The sequence below is a fragment of the Meles meles genome, chromosome 7, assembly GCF_922984935.1.
Source record: "Meles meles chromosome 7, mMelMel3.1 paternal haplotype, whole genome shotgun sequence".
In the NCBI taxonomy this organism is placed as follows: domain Eukaryota; kingdom Metazoa; phylum Chordata; class Mammalia; order Carnivora; family Mustelidae; genus Meles; species Meles meles.
Window position 1 is genome coordinate 117,120,078 of NC_060072.1, and position 16,837 is coordinate 117,136,914.

A 16,837-nucleotide genomic window follows, 5' to 3' on the forward strand; every position below is an offset into this window, starting at 1 on the left:
AGTCTTGTGTGTTTTATCTTCATCACGCATCATCCATTTTAATTAGAGAAAAGGGTGGTGAACACTGTGACAAGAGTCTAGAATTAAAATCATTAATTGATGTCAAGCTGAAGAGAGACTGTTAGCATGAATTTAGTGACAGCGGGAAAGAAATTAACCTTATTACTTTATTTAGTATATTACATTATTTTGTGTATTGTTGTCCATGCAGGTTCAAAGCAAGTTCATTATCATCTTGGAAAATACTTTTTTTTTAACAAAAAGAAAAAGTGTGGATATTTATGCTTGTATATAACAAGCTGACATAAGTTCCTCACTTGTTAAAAGTCTTACAGAGTTTGCAAGTCTTCATTTCTTTTCCTTTTTTTAAATTTTTTTTTTTTTTTTTTTTTTTTTTTTTACATTTTAAGAATCAGGAAATCATTCATGGTGATGTTGCCCATCAGCCTCCGTCACTACAGCTGTCTGCCATCATTTAGGCCTCAGAATAGTTCTCTTGTTTATAACCATGAAGGACTGTCTGAAATGCTTAAAGCAATAGACATTTATTTCTTTGGCTAAGTTTTGAGCTAATCAGTTACTTCTGTGATTGCTGAGGTTTGGCCCAAGATAAATTGGATGGATAATGCTAGACAACAACCTGACTGTTCAGAAAAACGAATGGCTCTTACATCTTAGAGATAATTTGTGACCTCAGGGTCATGATAAAAGAATAGAGGGGGTGTCCTTTTATAGTATTGACCATCTGGAACTATTAAAGGCTGAACTGCAGTGTACTCACTGTCTTTTTTTTAAAGTTTCCTTAAGAAACTATACTATTTTTATTAAGACACCAAAAATATTTTCTCCCCTGAGTCAAATATTTCTTTTCTAATTAAGTCTTTCCAAAGAGAATGAAAATATATCACATGTAAATATAACATGTTTGTGTTCCTAAGTCCCTTTTCTCACTTTAGATTACACAAGACATACAAGCTTAAAAGTATGTAATAAAGAAAATCATTTGTGTTTTCTGTTAATTTGACTGTGAATTGTCATGAAAACTCACAAAAGCCATAGTGCATTCCTGGTTTTAAAAATTTACTATTCAGAGCCATTTTCACGGTAGCAAGCTCATTAGCAGTAATTCCTAGAACGAACTTTAAAATGCATATTGCAGGGCGCCTGGGCAGCTCAGTGGGTTGGGTCTCTGCCTTCGGCTGGGGTCATGGTCTCGGGGTCCGGGGATTGAGTCCCTCCTCGGGCTCTCTGCTCCGTGAGGAGCCTGCTTCCCCCTCGCTCTCTGTCTACTTGTGATCTCTCTCTCTCTGTCAGATAAATAAATACAAATCTTTAAAAAAAATAAATAAAACGCATATTGGTCCAAACTGGTAACCAGACTCGTTCACCTATTACAGCTCTAGCCCCACTTCCGGGCCACAGGTATGCTGGAGTTCGGTTCTGAGGTCTTCAGCACGGGGTGAGCTGGGAGGGAAGGAGGGGTGCAAATAGCTTTCATGGCTTTGGGGATGAATTCATTAGTGATGACAAGATAAACAATAAAAAATATAAGTTCTTGTGTTATTGGAGCTTAGAAAAAAACCTAATGCTTTTAGAAGGCTCTATAGATGTGACTGTAATGTTTATTGGATTCAGTGATTAGTGGCAATTAGAAATAGTGTACAAATTTGGGTAAAAGAAAGCAGATGAGAGCTGGGCTTTATGAATAGTAGCTTGTGCTACCAAGCACTTCTTCTGAGCAATTGACTTGTTAGAAATTGACTCCCAAAATGAAGATGAGTTTCTGTGTAATTTGGAACAAAAGAACATTCAGTTTGGGGACCCATCAATAATATATTGGAACTATTGTGCAAGAAGTTTGGGGAGATGATTTAGGTTCTTACTTCTCTTGAGAAGAGAATGTTCATATTCTTTTTTTCTGATGGTTTCTTTTCTGAACAGGGCTGCATTTTCCAACATAAGTAAGTTGGATTTTCTTCACTTTTAGTGAACTGAGGTTCAAGTACCATAGGGCTCATTTATAAAACAATCTGTTACTCCCTTTGATTTCAGGGGGGGTCTCCAAATTCAGAGATTTTGGCTTTATTTCTATTGTAGCCCTTCCCATTCTATAGGTTCCCAAACTTCAAGACTCCTGTGAATGCCCAGCCACCCTGTAGTTAGGTGATTCTCTGATGGTGACCATATATAGTAGAAAAGTGGATTGTCAGTGGAGTGATCATAATTGAGCTTCAAATTAATATCCCATTGAGTTGAAGAAAGAAGTCATTTCTCCCTTCTGTAGCTTTTCTGACTGAATACGGAGTCAAAAAGACAGTATGATGCAAAGAATAAAAAGATCTCTGAACTTATATGAACTTTTCATCATGAATATCCAGTATTTAGTGGTAATCAGCTTTTATAATAACATCCTTGACTGTCATAATAGCTCCTAAGTGAATAAGTAGACTATAATAAGAAATTGAGTATAAATTTAGCTAAACTTGACATTAGAATTTGACTTGCTATTTCTCTTATGTGTATTCTCTCTGTGGGACTTGTTAGGATCTAGGACCCTTCCTGATAAAAATTGCTAACTTCCCACTAGTCTGTTATGAATTAAGACAATTATTGGTCCTCGGCTCAGGAGATAAGTTACTTCTTAGAAGGTTTGGGGAATATGTGAAGCATTTTTGCTTGCCCACATGGCTGGGGACACTACTTGCTGATATGTGGCTGGAACTAGTTGTGCAGGAAGTTTTGCAACAATAGCGAATGACCCTTTCTCAGATATCACTGGGCCCCTATTGAGGAGCACTAAGCTAGGCGAATTTAGGTACTTCCATTTTATAGCTGGGAAGTAAAGGAAATTAGAAAAGATTGACTAGGCAGGACCAAATTTGGATGAGCAGGACCGGCCTCATGATGGTAGGCTCAAGGGAAAAAAGTGCATATTTTGGGGAGGAGTCAAGATGGCGGAGAAGTAGCAGCCTGAGACTACATCAGGTAGCAGGAGATCAGCTCGATAGCTTATCTAAACATTGCAAACACCTACAAATCCAACGGGAGAGCGAAGAGAAGAAGAACAGCAACTCTAGAAACAGAAAATCAACCACTTTCTGAAAGGTAGGACTGGCGGAGAAGTGAATCTAAAACGACGGGAAGATAGACCGCGGGGGGAGGGGCCGGCTCCCGGCAAGCGGCGGAGGAACGGAGCACAAAATCAGGACTTTTAAAAGTCTGTTCCACTGAGGGACATTGCTCCAGGGGCTAAACCGGGGTGAAGCCCACGCGGGGCCAGCGTGGCCCCAGGCCCCGCAGGGTCACAGAAGGATCGGGGGTGTCGGAGTGTCGGAGAGCTCGCAGCTATTAGAACGGAGAAGCCGGCTGCCAAGACAGAGCCGAGGACTGAACTCTCAGCTCGGGGTTACCTTGAACTGGTCGCGGGCTGGGTGAGCTCCGAGCGCGGCTGGAGGCTGGGGATACGGGAGTGATTGGGTGCTGTCCTCTGGGGGTGCACTGAGGAGTGGGGCCCCAGGCTCTCGGCTCCTCTGGGCCGGAGACTGGGAGGCCGCCATTTTCATTCCCGTCCTCCGGAACTCTACGGAAAGCGTTCAGGGAACAGAAGCTCCCAAAAGCGAACCCGAGCCGATTACTTAGTCCGGCCGCCGGTAAGGGCGGTGCAATCCCGCCTCGGGCAAAGACACTTGAGAGTCACTACAACAGGCCCCTCCCCCAGAAGATCAACAAAATATCCAGCCAGAACGAATTTCATCTATCAAGGAGAAAGCAGATTCAATTCCTAAGACAGCAGAGCAATTCCAGAGGAGGAGAAAGCAAAGCACGGAACTCATGGCTTTCTCCCCATGATTCTTTAGTCTTGCGGCTACTTCAATTTTTTTTTCTTTTTTCAATTTTTTTTCTTTTTTCAATTTTTTTTTCTTTTTTCTTTTTTCTTCTTCTGCTAAATTTCTTAAAACTTTTACCCTTTTCTTTTTTAACATTTTTTGACTAGTTCATCTAAATATATATATTTTTTCTTTCTTTTTTGTATTTTTTTATTTGTTTTATTTTTTAAATTTTTTTCTTTCTTTTTTTTTCTTTTTTTTTCAGAAGCTGTTTTATCCCCTTTCTCCCCCCCACAATTTGGGGTCTCTTCTCATTTGGTTACAGCGCATTTTTCCAGGGTCTTTGCCACCCTTTTAGTAGTTTATTTGCTCCTTCATATCCTCTTATCTGGACAAAATGACAAGGCGGAAAAAATCACCACAAACAAAAGAACAAGAGACAGTACCGAAGGCTAGGGACCTAATCAACACAGACATGGGTAATATGTCAGATCAAGAGTTCAGAATGACGATTCTGAACATTCTAGCTGGGCTCGAAAAAGGCATGGAAGATATTAGAGAAACCCTCTCTGGAGATATTAAAGCCCTTTCTGGAGAAATTAAAGAACTAAAATCTAACCAAGTTGAAATCAAAAAAGCTATTAATGAGGTGCAATCAAAAATGGAGGCTCTCACTGCTAGGATAAATGAGGCAGAAGAAAGAATTAGTGATATAGAAGACCAAATGACAGAGAATAAGGAAGCCGAGCAAAAGAGGGACAAACAGCTACTGGACCATGAGGGGAGAATTCGAGAGATAAGTGACACCATAATACGAAACAACATTAGAATAATTGGGATTCCAGAAGAAGAAGAAACAGAGAGGGGAGCAGAAGGTCTATTGGAGAGAATCATTGGAGAGAATTTCCCTAATATGGCAAAGGGAACAAGCATCAAAATCCAGGAGATGCAGAGAACCCCCCTCAAAGTCAACAAGAATAGGTCCACACCCCGTCACCTAATAGTAAAATTTACAAGTCTTAGTGACAAAGAGAAAATCCTGAAAGCAGCCCGAGAAAAGAAGTCTGTAACATACAATGGTAAAAATATTAGATTGGCGGCAGACTTATCCACAGAGACCTGGCAGGCCAGAAAGAGCTGGCATGATATATTCAGAGCACTCAACGAGAAAAACATGCAGCCAAGAATACTCTATCCAGCTAGGCTATCATTGAAAATAGAAGGAGAGATCAAAAGCTTCCAGGACAAACAAAAACTGAAAGAATTTGCAAACACCAAACCAGCTCTACAGGAAATATTGAAAGGGGTCCTCTAAGCAAAGAGAGAGCCTAAAAGTAGTAGATCAGAAAGGTACAGAGACAATATACAGGAACAGTCACCTTACAGGCTAATAATGGCACTAAATTCATATCTCTCAATAGTTACCCTGAATGTTAATGGGCTAAATGCCCCAATCAAAAGACACAGGGTATCAGAATGGATAAAAAAACAAAACCCATCAGTATGTTGCCTACAAGAAACTCATTTTAGACGCGAAGACACCTCCAGATTTAAAGTGAGGGGGTGGAAAACAATTTACCATGCTAATGGGCATCAGAAGAAAGCTGGAGTGGCAATCCTTCTATCAGATCAATTAGATTTTAAGCCAAAGACTATAATAAGAGATGAGGAAGGACACTATATCCTACTCAAAGGGTCTGTCCAACAAGAAGATCTAACCATTTTAAATATCTATGCCCCTAACGTGGGAGCAGCCAACTATATCAACCAATTAATAACAAAATCAAAGAAACACATCAATAATAATACAATAATAGTAGGGGACTTGAACACTCCCCTCACTGAAATGGACAGATCATCCAAGCAAAAGATCAACAAGGAAATAAAGGCCTTAAATGACACACTGGACCAGATGGACATCACAGATATATTCAGAACATTTCATCCCAAAGCAACAGAATACACATTCTTCTCTAGTGCACATGGAACCTTCTCCAGAATAGATCACATCCTGGGTCACAAATCAGGTCTCAACCGGTATCAAAAGATTAGGATCATTCCCTGCATATTTTCAGACCACAATGTTCTGAAGCTAGAACTCAATCACAAGAGGAAAGCTGGAAAGAACCCAAATACATGGAGACTAAACAGCATCCTTCTAAAGAATGAATGGGTTAACCAGGAAATTAAAGAAGAATTGAAAAAATTCATGGAAACAAATGATAATGAAAACACAACAGTTCAAAATCTGTGGGACACAGCAAAGGCAGTCCTGAGAGGAAAATATATAGCGGTACAAGCCTTTCTCAAGAAACAAGAAAGGTCTCAAGTACACAACCTAACCCTACACATAAAGGAGCTGGAGAAAGAACAAGAAAGAAACCCTAAACCCAGCAGGAGAAGAGAAATCATAAAGATCAGAGCAGAAATCAATGAAATAGAAACCAAAAAAACAATAGAAAAAATCAATGAAACTAGGAGCTGGTTCTTTGAAAGAATCAATAAGATTGATAAACCCCTGGCCAGACTCATCAAAAAGAAAAGAGAAAGGACCCAAATCAATAAAATCATGAATGAAAGAGGAGAGATCACAACTAACACCAAAGAAATACAGACAATTATAAGAACACACTATGAGCAACTTTACGCCAACAAATTGGACAATCTGGAAGAAATGGATGCATTCCTAGAGACATATAAACTACCACAACTGAACCAGGAAGAAATAGAAAACCTGAACAGGCCCATAACCAGTAAGGAGATTGAAACAGTCATCAAAAATCTCCAAACAAACAAAAGCCCAGGGCCAGACGGCTTCCCAGGGGAATTCTACCAAACATTTAAAGAAGAACTCATTCCTATTCTCCTGAAACTGTTCCAAAAAATAGAAATGGAAGGAAAACTTCCAAACTCATTTTATGAGGCCAGCATCACCTTGATCCCAAAACCAGACAAGGATCCCACCAAAAAAGAGAACTACAGACCAATATCCTTGATGAACACAGACGCAAAAATTCTCGCCAAAATACTAGCCAATAGGATTCAACAGTACATTAAAAGGATTATTCACCACGATCAAGTGGGATTTATTCCAGGGCTGCAGGGTTGGTTCAACATCCGCAAATCAATCAATGTGATACAACACATTAATAAAAGAAAGAACAAGAACCATATGATACTCTCAATAGATGCTGAAAAAGCATTTGACAAAGTACAGCATCCCTTCCTGATCAAAACTCTTCAAAGTGTAGGGATAGAGGGCACATACCTCAATATTATCAAAGCCATCTATGAAAAACCCACCGCAAATATCATTCTCAATGGAGAAAAACTGAAAGCTTTTCCGTTAAGGTCAGGAACACGGCAGGGATGTCCATTATCACCACTGCTATTCAACATAGTACTAGAAGTCCTAGCCTCAGCAATCAGACAACAAAAAGAAATTAAAGGCATCCAAATTGGTAAAGAAGAAGTCAAACTATCACTCTTCGCAGATGATATGATACTATATGTGGAAAACCCAAAAGACTCCACTCCAAAACTGCTAGAACTTGTTCAGGAATTCAGTAAAGTGTCAGGATATAAAATCAATGCACAGAAATCAGTTGCATTTCTGTACACCAACAACAAGACTGAAGAAAGAGAAATTAAGGAGTCAATCCCATTTACAATTGTACCCAAAACTATAAGATACCTAGGAATAAACCTAACCAAAGAGACTAAGAATCTATACACAGAAAATTATAAAGTACTCATGAAAGAAATTGAGGAAGACACAAAAAAATGGAAAAATGTTCCATGCTCCTGGATTGGAAGAATAAATATTGTGAAAATGTCTATGCTACCTAAAGCAATCTACACATTTAATGCAATCCCTATCAAAATACCATCCATTTTTTTCAAAGAAATGGAACAAATAATCCTCAAATTTATATGGAACCAAAAAAGACCTCGAATAGCCAAAGGAATATTGAAGAACAAAGCCAAAGTTGGTGGCATTACAATTCCGGACTTCAAGCTCTATTACAAAGCTGTCATCATCAAGACAGCATGGTACTGGCACAAAAACAGACACATAGATCAATGGAACAGAATAGAGAGCCCAGAAATCGACCCTCAACTCTATGGTCAACTAATCTTCGACAAAGCAGGAAAGAATGTCCAATGGAAAAAAGACAGCCTCTTCAATAAATGGTGCTGGGAAAATTGGACAGCCACATGCAGAAAAATGAAATTGGACCACTTCCTTACACCACACACAAAAATAGACTCCAAATGGATGAAGGACCTCAATGTGAGAAAGGAATCCATCAAAATCCTTGAGGAGAATGCAGGCAGCAACCCCTTCGACCTCAGCCGTAGCAACATCTTCCTAGGAACAACGGCAAAGGCAAGGGAAGCAAGGGCAAAAATGAACTGTTGGGATTTCATCAAGATCAAAAGCTTTTGCACAGCAAAGGAAACAGTTAACAAAACCAAAAGACAACTGACAGAATGGGAGAAGATATTTGCAAACGACATATCAGATAAAGGGCTAGTATCCAAAATCTATAAGGAACTTAGCAAACTCAACACCCAAAGAACAAACAATCCAATCAAGAAATGGGCAGAGGACATGAACAGACATTTCTGCAAAGAAGACATCCAGATGGCCAACAGACACATGAAAAAGTGCTCCACGTCACTCGCCATCAGGGAAATACAAATCAAAACCACAATGAGATATCACCTCACACCAGTCAGAATGGCTAAAATGAACAAGTCAGGAAATGACAGATGCTGGAGAGGATGTGGAGAAAGGGGAACCCTCCTCCACTGTTGGTGGGAATGCAAGCTGGTGCAACCACTCTGGAAAACAGCATGGAGGTTCCTCAAAATGTTGAAAATAGAACTACCCTATGACCCAGCAATTGCACTACTGGGTATTTACCCTAAAGATACAAACATAGTGATCCGAAGGGGCACGTGTACCCGAATGTTTATAGCAGCAATGTCTACAATAGCCAGACTATGGAAAGAACCTAGATGTCCATCAACAGATGAATGGATAAAGAAGATGTGGTATATATACACAATGGAATACTATGCAGCCATCAAAAGAAATGAAATCTTGCCATTTGCGACGACGTGGATGGAACTAGAGCGTATCATGCTTAGTGAAATAAGTCAATCGGAGAAAGACAACTATCATATGATCTCCCTGATATGAGGACATGGAGAAGCAACATGGGGGGGTAGGAGATAGGAGAAGAATAAATGAAACAAGATGGGATTGGGAGGGAGACAAACCATAAATGACTCTTAATCTCACAAAACAAACTGGGGGTTGCTGCGGGGAGGTGGGATTGGGGGAGGGGGAGCGGGCTATGGACATTGGGGAGGGGAAGCGAACCATAAGAGACTATGGACTCTGAAAAACAACCTGAGGGTTTTGAAGGGTCAGGGGTGGGAGGTTGGGGCAACCTGAGGGTTTTGAAGGGTCAGGGGTGGGAGGTTGGGGGAACAGGTGGTGGGTAATGGAGAGGGCATGTTTTGCATGGAGCACTGGGTGCTGAAAAAATAAATAAAATGAGAAAAAAAAATAGTGCATATTTTGCTTGCAGTGCTATCTGACAGTTTTCCAGCTTCCTATTCTGAAATAATTTTAGATTACAGGCAGTTGCAAAGATGGCACAGGGAAACTTGTGTACTGTTCATCCAGTTTCCCCTAGCTGCTAAAACGTCCATGTCTATAGTACAATGTCCAAACCAGGAAATTGTCACTGCTTCCATGTGTGTACATAGTTCTGTGTCATCTGGTCAGCATATGCTTCCTGGTACCAGCACTGCAATCAAGAAACAGAACGATTCCTTGGCAAAGACCTTCCTCGTGCTATTCTTTATCGTCACACTCACCCCTCTGCTCCGACTGTTGCTAAATCCCAGCAACCACTGGTCTCTTCACCTGGTCTTTAATTTTGTCATCTTGAGAACGCTATATAAATGAAATCTTATTTCAAAAGTACGTGACCTTTTGAGATCGACTTTTTCTCCCCACGTAGCATAATGCCCCTGAGGTCGATTCCAGCTGCTGTGTGTATCACTAATCTCTCTGTTTGTATTGCCGAGTAGTACTCTGTGATAAAGACGTCCTTTGGTTTGTTTGGCTGTTCACCTGTTGTTGCATGTTTTAGTTACCTCCAGTTTTTGAATATTAGAAACAAAGAGTCTTTGAACAATTGCGTACAGGTCTTTGCATGGATGTAAGTTTCTATTTCTGTGGGATAAATGTCCAGAAGTGCAGTTGCTCGTGGTATAGTAAGTGTATGTCTAGTTTTGTGAGAAAATGCCAGACTGTTTTCCACGGTGGCTGTACCATTTTACATTCCAACAGTAATGTATGACAGGTGCAGTTTCTTTACATCCTTGCGAGCATTTGATGTTGTCACTTTTTTATTTTAACTGATTAATAGATGTGCTCATTATAGTCCTAATTTGCATCTCATGATGCTGAACATCTTTTATGTGCTTATTATTAGTATATACTTAAATTTTTAAAATTTTATTATGTTAAATAATACTTTATAATAATATGTATTTTATATTAGACATTAAATATATATTTATACAATATATATTTTATTTTATAACTAAGGATGCACCATACAGTACATCCTTAGTTTTTGGTGTAGTGTTCCATGATTCATTGTTTGCATAAAATACCCAGTGCTCCATGCAATTCATGCCCTCCTTAATACCCATCACTGGGCTCACCCATCCCTCCAACCCTTCCCCTCTAAAACCCTCAGTTTGTTTCCTGTAGTCCATAGTCTGTCATGGTTGGTGGGAATGCAAGTTGGTGCAGCCACTTTGGGAGACAGTGTGGAGGTTCCTCAAAAAATTAAAAATAGAGCTACCCTGTGACACTGTAATTGCACTACTGGGCATTTACCCCAGAGATACAGATGTAGTGAAAGGAAGGGCCACATACACCCCAGTGTTCATAGCAACAGTGTTCACAATAGCCAAACTATGGAAGGAGCCAAGATGCCCTTCAAAAGACAAATGGATAAAGAAGATGTGGTCCATATATACAGTGGAATATTTTTCAGCCATCAGAAAAGATGATTACCCACCATTTGCATCAACATGGATGGAACTGGAGGGAATTATGCTGAGTGAAGTAAATCAGATGGAGAAAGACAATTTTCATACGATTTTCCTTACATGTGGAACGTAAGGAATCGCATGGGGGACATTATGAGAAGGAAGGAAAAAATGAAGAGACAGGATCAGAGGGAGAGTATATATTTTTCAAAGAAATATTGCTTCATGTCTTTTGCTCTTCTAATTGGATTGCATTTCTTTGTCTAGTTTTAAGTGTTCTTTACATATTCTGAACATGAAGTATTTGTTAGATATGTGGTTTACAAATATTTTTTCTCAGTATGTACTTATCTTTCCACTCTATTAATAGAGTCTTTTGGAGAGGAAATGCTTTTAGTTTTGGTAATGTTCAGTTTGTATGCCTTTTCTTCATGAATGATGCTCTTGGTATCATTTCTAGGTATTATTCTCCCAGTGTTAGGTCCTAAGGATTTTCTCCTAATGTATTATAGTATTATATTTTTACATTTAAATCTGTAATTCATTTTGAATTAATTTTGTATAGGGTATGATGTGTAAGTTCAGGGTACTTTGTTTTGTAATGTTTTTGTTTTTGGCTAGGGACATTTAATTGCTCCAGCAGTATTTGTTGAAAAGAATGCTTTATTTCATTGAATTGCTTTTGCATAATTAAAAGGAATCAGCCAAACTTACTTGCTATTTCTGGGTTGGTTCTTCTGTTCTGTTGATGTGTCTGTCCCTCCATAGATTTCACATAGTCTTTATTATCATGGCTACATTTTAAGTCTTGGAATCAGGATGGGTGTTTTTTCTCTGTTTATTATTATTCTTTACAATTGCTTAGGTATTCTGTCCTTTGCCTTTCCATATAAATTTAAAAATAATCTTGTCTATGGGGTGCCTAGGTGGCTTAGTCGTTAAGTGTCTACCTTCGGCTCAGGTCATGATTCCAGAGTCCTGGGATGGAACCCGGCATTGGGCTACCTGCTCAGTGGGAAGCCTGCTTCTCCCTCTCCCACTCCCCCTGTTTGTGTTCCTTCTTTCACTGTGTCTCTGTCTGTCAAATAAATAAATAAAATCTTTAAAAAATAAAAATAAAAATAATCTTGTCTGTATTTACCGGAATCTTCCTGGAATTTTTATAGGAATCATATTAAACCTGGATATCAGCTTGGGGAGACATGACTTCTTTACTATGTTGAGTCTTTGATTCATGATCACTGTAACTCTTCTGTTACTTTTCATCAGCAATGTATAGTGTTCAGCATATAAGTCTTGTACATGTTTTGTTAACTGATAATCTCTATGTTTATACATATCTGTAAACCAACATTTCGTTTTTGTCTGTGTATCTATCCCATTTTTTAGTGCTTATAAATGGCAACGTATTCTTAATTTCAGCATCCATGTTCATTGACAGCTTATATACAAAGATTTTTGGGTTTTTTGGTGCTGTATGTTGTTACTTTGCTGAACTTGAGCTTTAGTTCTAGGAGACTTGTAGATTCCTTGGGGTTTTCTATGAATGAAGACCTGCAATGACATCATTATGTCATCTACAGACAAGAATGGTTTTATTCCTTTATTTCCAATCTGTTCTATACCCCACCCATTTCTTTTTCTGGGCTCATAGCACTGTCTAGAATTTCCAGCCCTCTGGGGGAACAGCCATCCCTAGCCTTTTCCTAATCTTAAGATTCAGTCTTTCTCCATGATGTATAATGTGTGATGTTACTTACAGGTCTTTTGTAGTTTTATTAAGTTTAGGAAGTTAGTTAAGCTTTATTAACCAGTTTTTTTGAGAGCTTCTGCTATGGTGGGTATTAAATTTTGTCACATGGTTTTTGCTGCATCACTTAATGTGATCATGTGTTTTTTTTTCTCTTTAATCTGCTAATCTGTTGATAACATTGATCTTTGAATTTTGAACCAGCCTCGAATTCCTGCAAGGAACATCACTTGGCTGTGATGTATATAGCTTGCTATATAGTGCTAAATTCTATTTGGTGATATTTTTGTTAAAGATTTTTGCTTCTGTGTTCATGAAGGATATTGGCTCAATTTTGTTTTGCTTTTTAATTTTTATACTATCTCTATCTGGCTTTTGAATCTTTTCTATATTCTTTTCAATATATACCTATACGCCATATATGCTAACAGTGGTTTACCTCAAATATGAATAAAGCAAAGAACTTTGCAATAAAATGTTGAACTCAGTCGAACTTATTGTTTTATATTCATAAGACATCACTTTTAAGTACGCAGATAAATTTGTAAGTATGTAGTAGAAGTACTTTTCCCAACAAAAATCATTAAAATTCGACTGAGGGTTGTTTAATTATTTTTGGGTAGCTAAGATCAACTTAGGATATGAAGTATATCAATATTTTATAGGTTGAAAAGGCCTTTCTACCAAGTAGCTCAATAAAATCTTAGGAAATATTTAAATGATCTTCAGTAAAAGTGGTTATTTAAGCTGTGTTTTTTAGTTATAACACAGATAAGTTTTATTTCAGAATTTGATTGGATACATGCCTTCTTGTCCTTAGTCTCAGGATTTGCTGGTTCTGTATATACATAAAATCAAAGCTGGTGTCATTAAACTGAGATCTTCTTTTGCCATTTAATAGAGAATTATGGTGTGGATTCATGTTTAGGTTTCATAATACATTGTAAGTGCAACATATTGTATGTGTACGATAGATTTATAGTAAGATGTATACATTATGTACCCACACATAAATGTATACATATATAGTCTCTGTGTGTGCACTTTTGTGTGTGTAACTTTAAAAAAAAATTACTTGTTCCCTTAAAAAAAAATTCATGAGTAATACTCAGGTGGATGCCTAAAACTGTCTGTTCCTGGTGAATTTCTAAAACTAATTAATAAGAGGCAATTTAAGTTACAGTGTAAATCATGACTGTGTCTTATGGACATGAACAAAAGTTACCTAAAGTTATCATTTTGGAGAGTCCATATTACCTTGACTATCTAAAATGACTATAACATCATTTATGCCATCAGTCTTCTTATAACTGTATGAAATAAAATGTATTTTACAACGTATTTTGATGAATGTTTCTGTATGCAGTTCTTAGAAAAGATGTCATTTCTGTTTTTTCAACTTTGTTCTAATTTCACAGGATTCAAGCCAAAACTCGTGAATTTAGAGAACGACAAGCTCGAGAGCGTGACTATGCTGAAATCCAAGATTTTCATCGGACATTGGGTTGCAACGATGAGTTGATGTATGGGGGCATGTCTTCCTACGAAGCTTCTATGGCTCTCAACGCCAGACCCCAGAGCCCAAGAGAAGGACATATGATGGATGCTTTGTATGCCCAAGTGAAGAAGCCACGGAATTCCAAACCTTCATCTGTAGACAGGTAGGCTCCGGGAGCAATCAAGGTATTGCTTCCAAATCAACTTTTATACAGTTTTTGACAAGGGAGGAGTTTGTTTATCAATTCTCGTACCAGGACTGCCTCTTATTAATGGCCTTTAGAAAGCTGTTGTGTCTAAAAGTATTGAGTTTATACAAATTGAAGCTTAATGGAAAGAGGAGCAGAGGTTTTGATAGCTTTTCTAATGATTCCAACATATTTCATCTTGTCCTTAAATTGGTTTTAGAATGGAAAACTAACCTTTGAGTTTGTAACTCAAATAAAAAACAAACTTGAAATTTTGGCTCTTCTACTTAAGCTGTATTTCCTTTTGTTGCTAACAGAGCCTCTAGTTACAGTAATTAAACAGGTGGCCTGATTTGTTTGAATTATGAGTTACTTAAAGGGTCTCATTTTTTTGTGACATGATTTTCTATTATGGAAGAATTAGTGAATGAGATGTATAATATAGCCAGTCTCCAAATTGCTTGTTAATAGCCACAGACCAAGGTCTGATTATGTGTATCAGTATAGCACCATGGAGGGAAAGGTTGACTCTATATATTAGTGACTACGTATTTATTTCAAAATTTGACTGACTCTATGGTTATATATTAGTGGCTACATATTTATTTTAAATTCTGAACTATTTTAAAAACTCATTTTTCTGCCTATCCATTTATGTTTAAACACCTTTAAAGTTTAGTTCACAAGGAAAACAATTCTCATTTATTTGTATCTGCACTATATGCATGTTATTTTCATAAACAATATACTAATCTCATCATATATTATAATGCTTTCTTATAATCATTGCTCTCTAGGGGAGCTGGCTTTGAACATTCAAAGTAGGTTTCACTTAAAAGGTGTGGTTCTCAAGCTTTGACTTGTATCAGAATCACCTGGAGGGTTTCTTCAAACACAGATTGCTTAACCCTTCCCGGAATTTTGATTCAGCAGGCATGAAAAGAGTGGAGCCTAGCATTTGCATTTCTAACAAGTTTTTGAGTCTGAGGTTGCTCTCTGGTGCTGCACTTTACCAACCCTTGCAAGTCTAGGGATGAGATGAAATTAGTTCGTCTCTAGCACCCACCTGTGAGTTGGCTGCTACATTTTGCAGGCGTTCTGTGTTTTAGTTATTTACTTCCAGTTTTGATAGAGGTTTGCAAATGTAACAGGCAACTTTCAGGCAAACCCAGAAGGAAGCATTTTAAAGAGTAGCAAAAGGAGAAGCAGACCTTAAGGTAAAACTGTAGTCAGATTGTTTTTCTGTTTTCTTTCTCTTTCTTTTTTCTTTCTTTCTTCCTTCTCTCTTTCCTTCTTTCTTGGCTTTAGGTTTTCTTTATTATTTTATGAAAATCTATTTGATGTTGACTGTAATGAATAAGTAATGTAAGTTAACATAGAAGGGTTATGCTTTATTTAAACCCCTTTGGTGTGGTCATCTAGAAAGTTCAAAGTGCTTGTTAACCAATATCGATGTATCAGGACTCAAAGAATAAGGTCTTTATCATTAAGAGTGACATTTTCATACTGAACTTCTTACTTGGTTTTTGCTCTACTTGCGAAAGCTGCTTGTAGAAGGTCAAATAGCACTTGAAGGCCATGACTGTCCCATCAAAAGTGGTTTTCTGGGGGGAGAAAGGACAACAGAAACGTTGGCATGGCCTTTTGGTAACTTTGGGAAGAACTGAAAGAAAATTAATGTTGTATTGATCATTGATAAAAATACTAATCATTCCCAGCACCTCCCACATGTAGTTTGGAAATCTAGTAGGTGGTACATGTGCTTATAGGGGCTACCAAGTCCCAGCTGACAGGAGAGATGGGAGAACGAGGTGGGTGGGGAGGGGGGTTGTGGTGGTGATCTCTCCAGCCCCTGAATGCGGGAAGCAGTTGTTTCAACCCCCAGTTGAAACACCTGTGCCCTGCAGCAGGAGTCTCTGTCTCCCCTGACAATTTCTGCACATTTTCAAAAGGACTTAAGTGCTCAGAGCACTATCTGCTACTGGGCTCCAGCACCCCTGGCTGCCATCTCAGCTCTGTATCAGGCTGACCCCCTACTGCAACTCAGCCTCCTCAACTAATTTCTGTCAAAAATGCACTTGATGAGACGTTTCAGGGGAGACTTCTGTTTTGGGGACGGGTCATACCAGGCAGTGAACAGCTCAAAAATCACATCATGGATAGTGTTGTATCCAGAAGCCCCCTTAGCCTCACGCAAGCATGGCCTAGGCAGCTGGGTACCACTGGGGACCTCAGGCTCTACCCATTTGTGCCCCCAAAGGGTGATTGGACTAGAGGATTTCTATGGTGCTGCCAACTCAAGAGAGAGAGACTTTATTTTTTCTTTGAAAAGGATCACAGGAACTTCTTAGTTTTCTGTAATTCTTGTTTTTAACGGAGAATAACATGTCTACCAAACAATACATTAGTAATAGAAAAAGTTGGGCGTCATCTCACCTGTAAAGTACTTCTTTACCAACCTGTCATCGGATATGAATGTGGCTCGGAAA

General features: G+C 38.5%; 1 protein-coding gene across 18 annotated transcripts in view; it reads left to right on the top strand.

The window, feature by feature from the left end:
* Nucleotides 1-16,837, top strand: part of PARD3 (par-3 family cell polarity regulator) — a 666,688-nt gene that overhangs the window by 497,022 nt on the left and 152,829 nt on the right. For all 18 annotated transcript variants that reach the window (XM_046011672.1, XM_046011682.1, XM_046011678.1 and 15 more), the window contains one exon: nt 14,082-14,324. In XM_046011672.1, the coding sequence (XP_045867628.1) occupies nt 14,082-14,324 (243 nt within the window). The remainder of the gene's footprint in view (nt 1-14,081; nt 14,325-16,837) is intronic.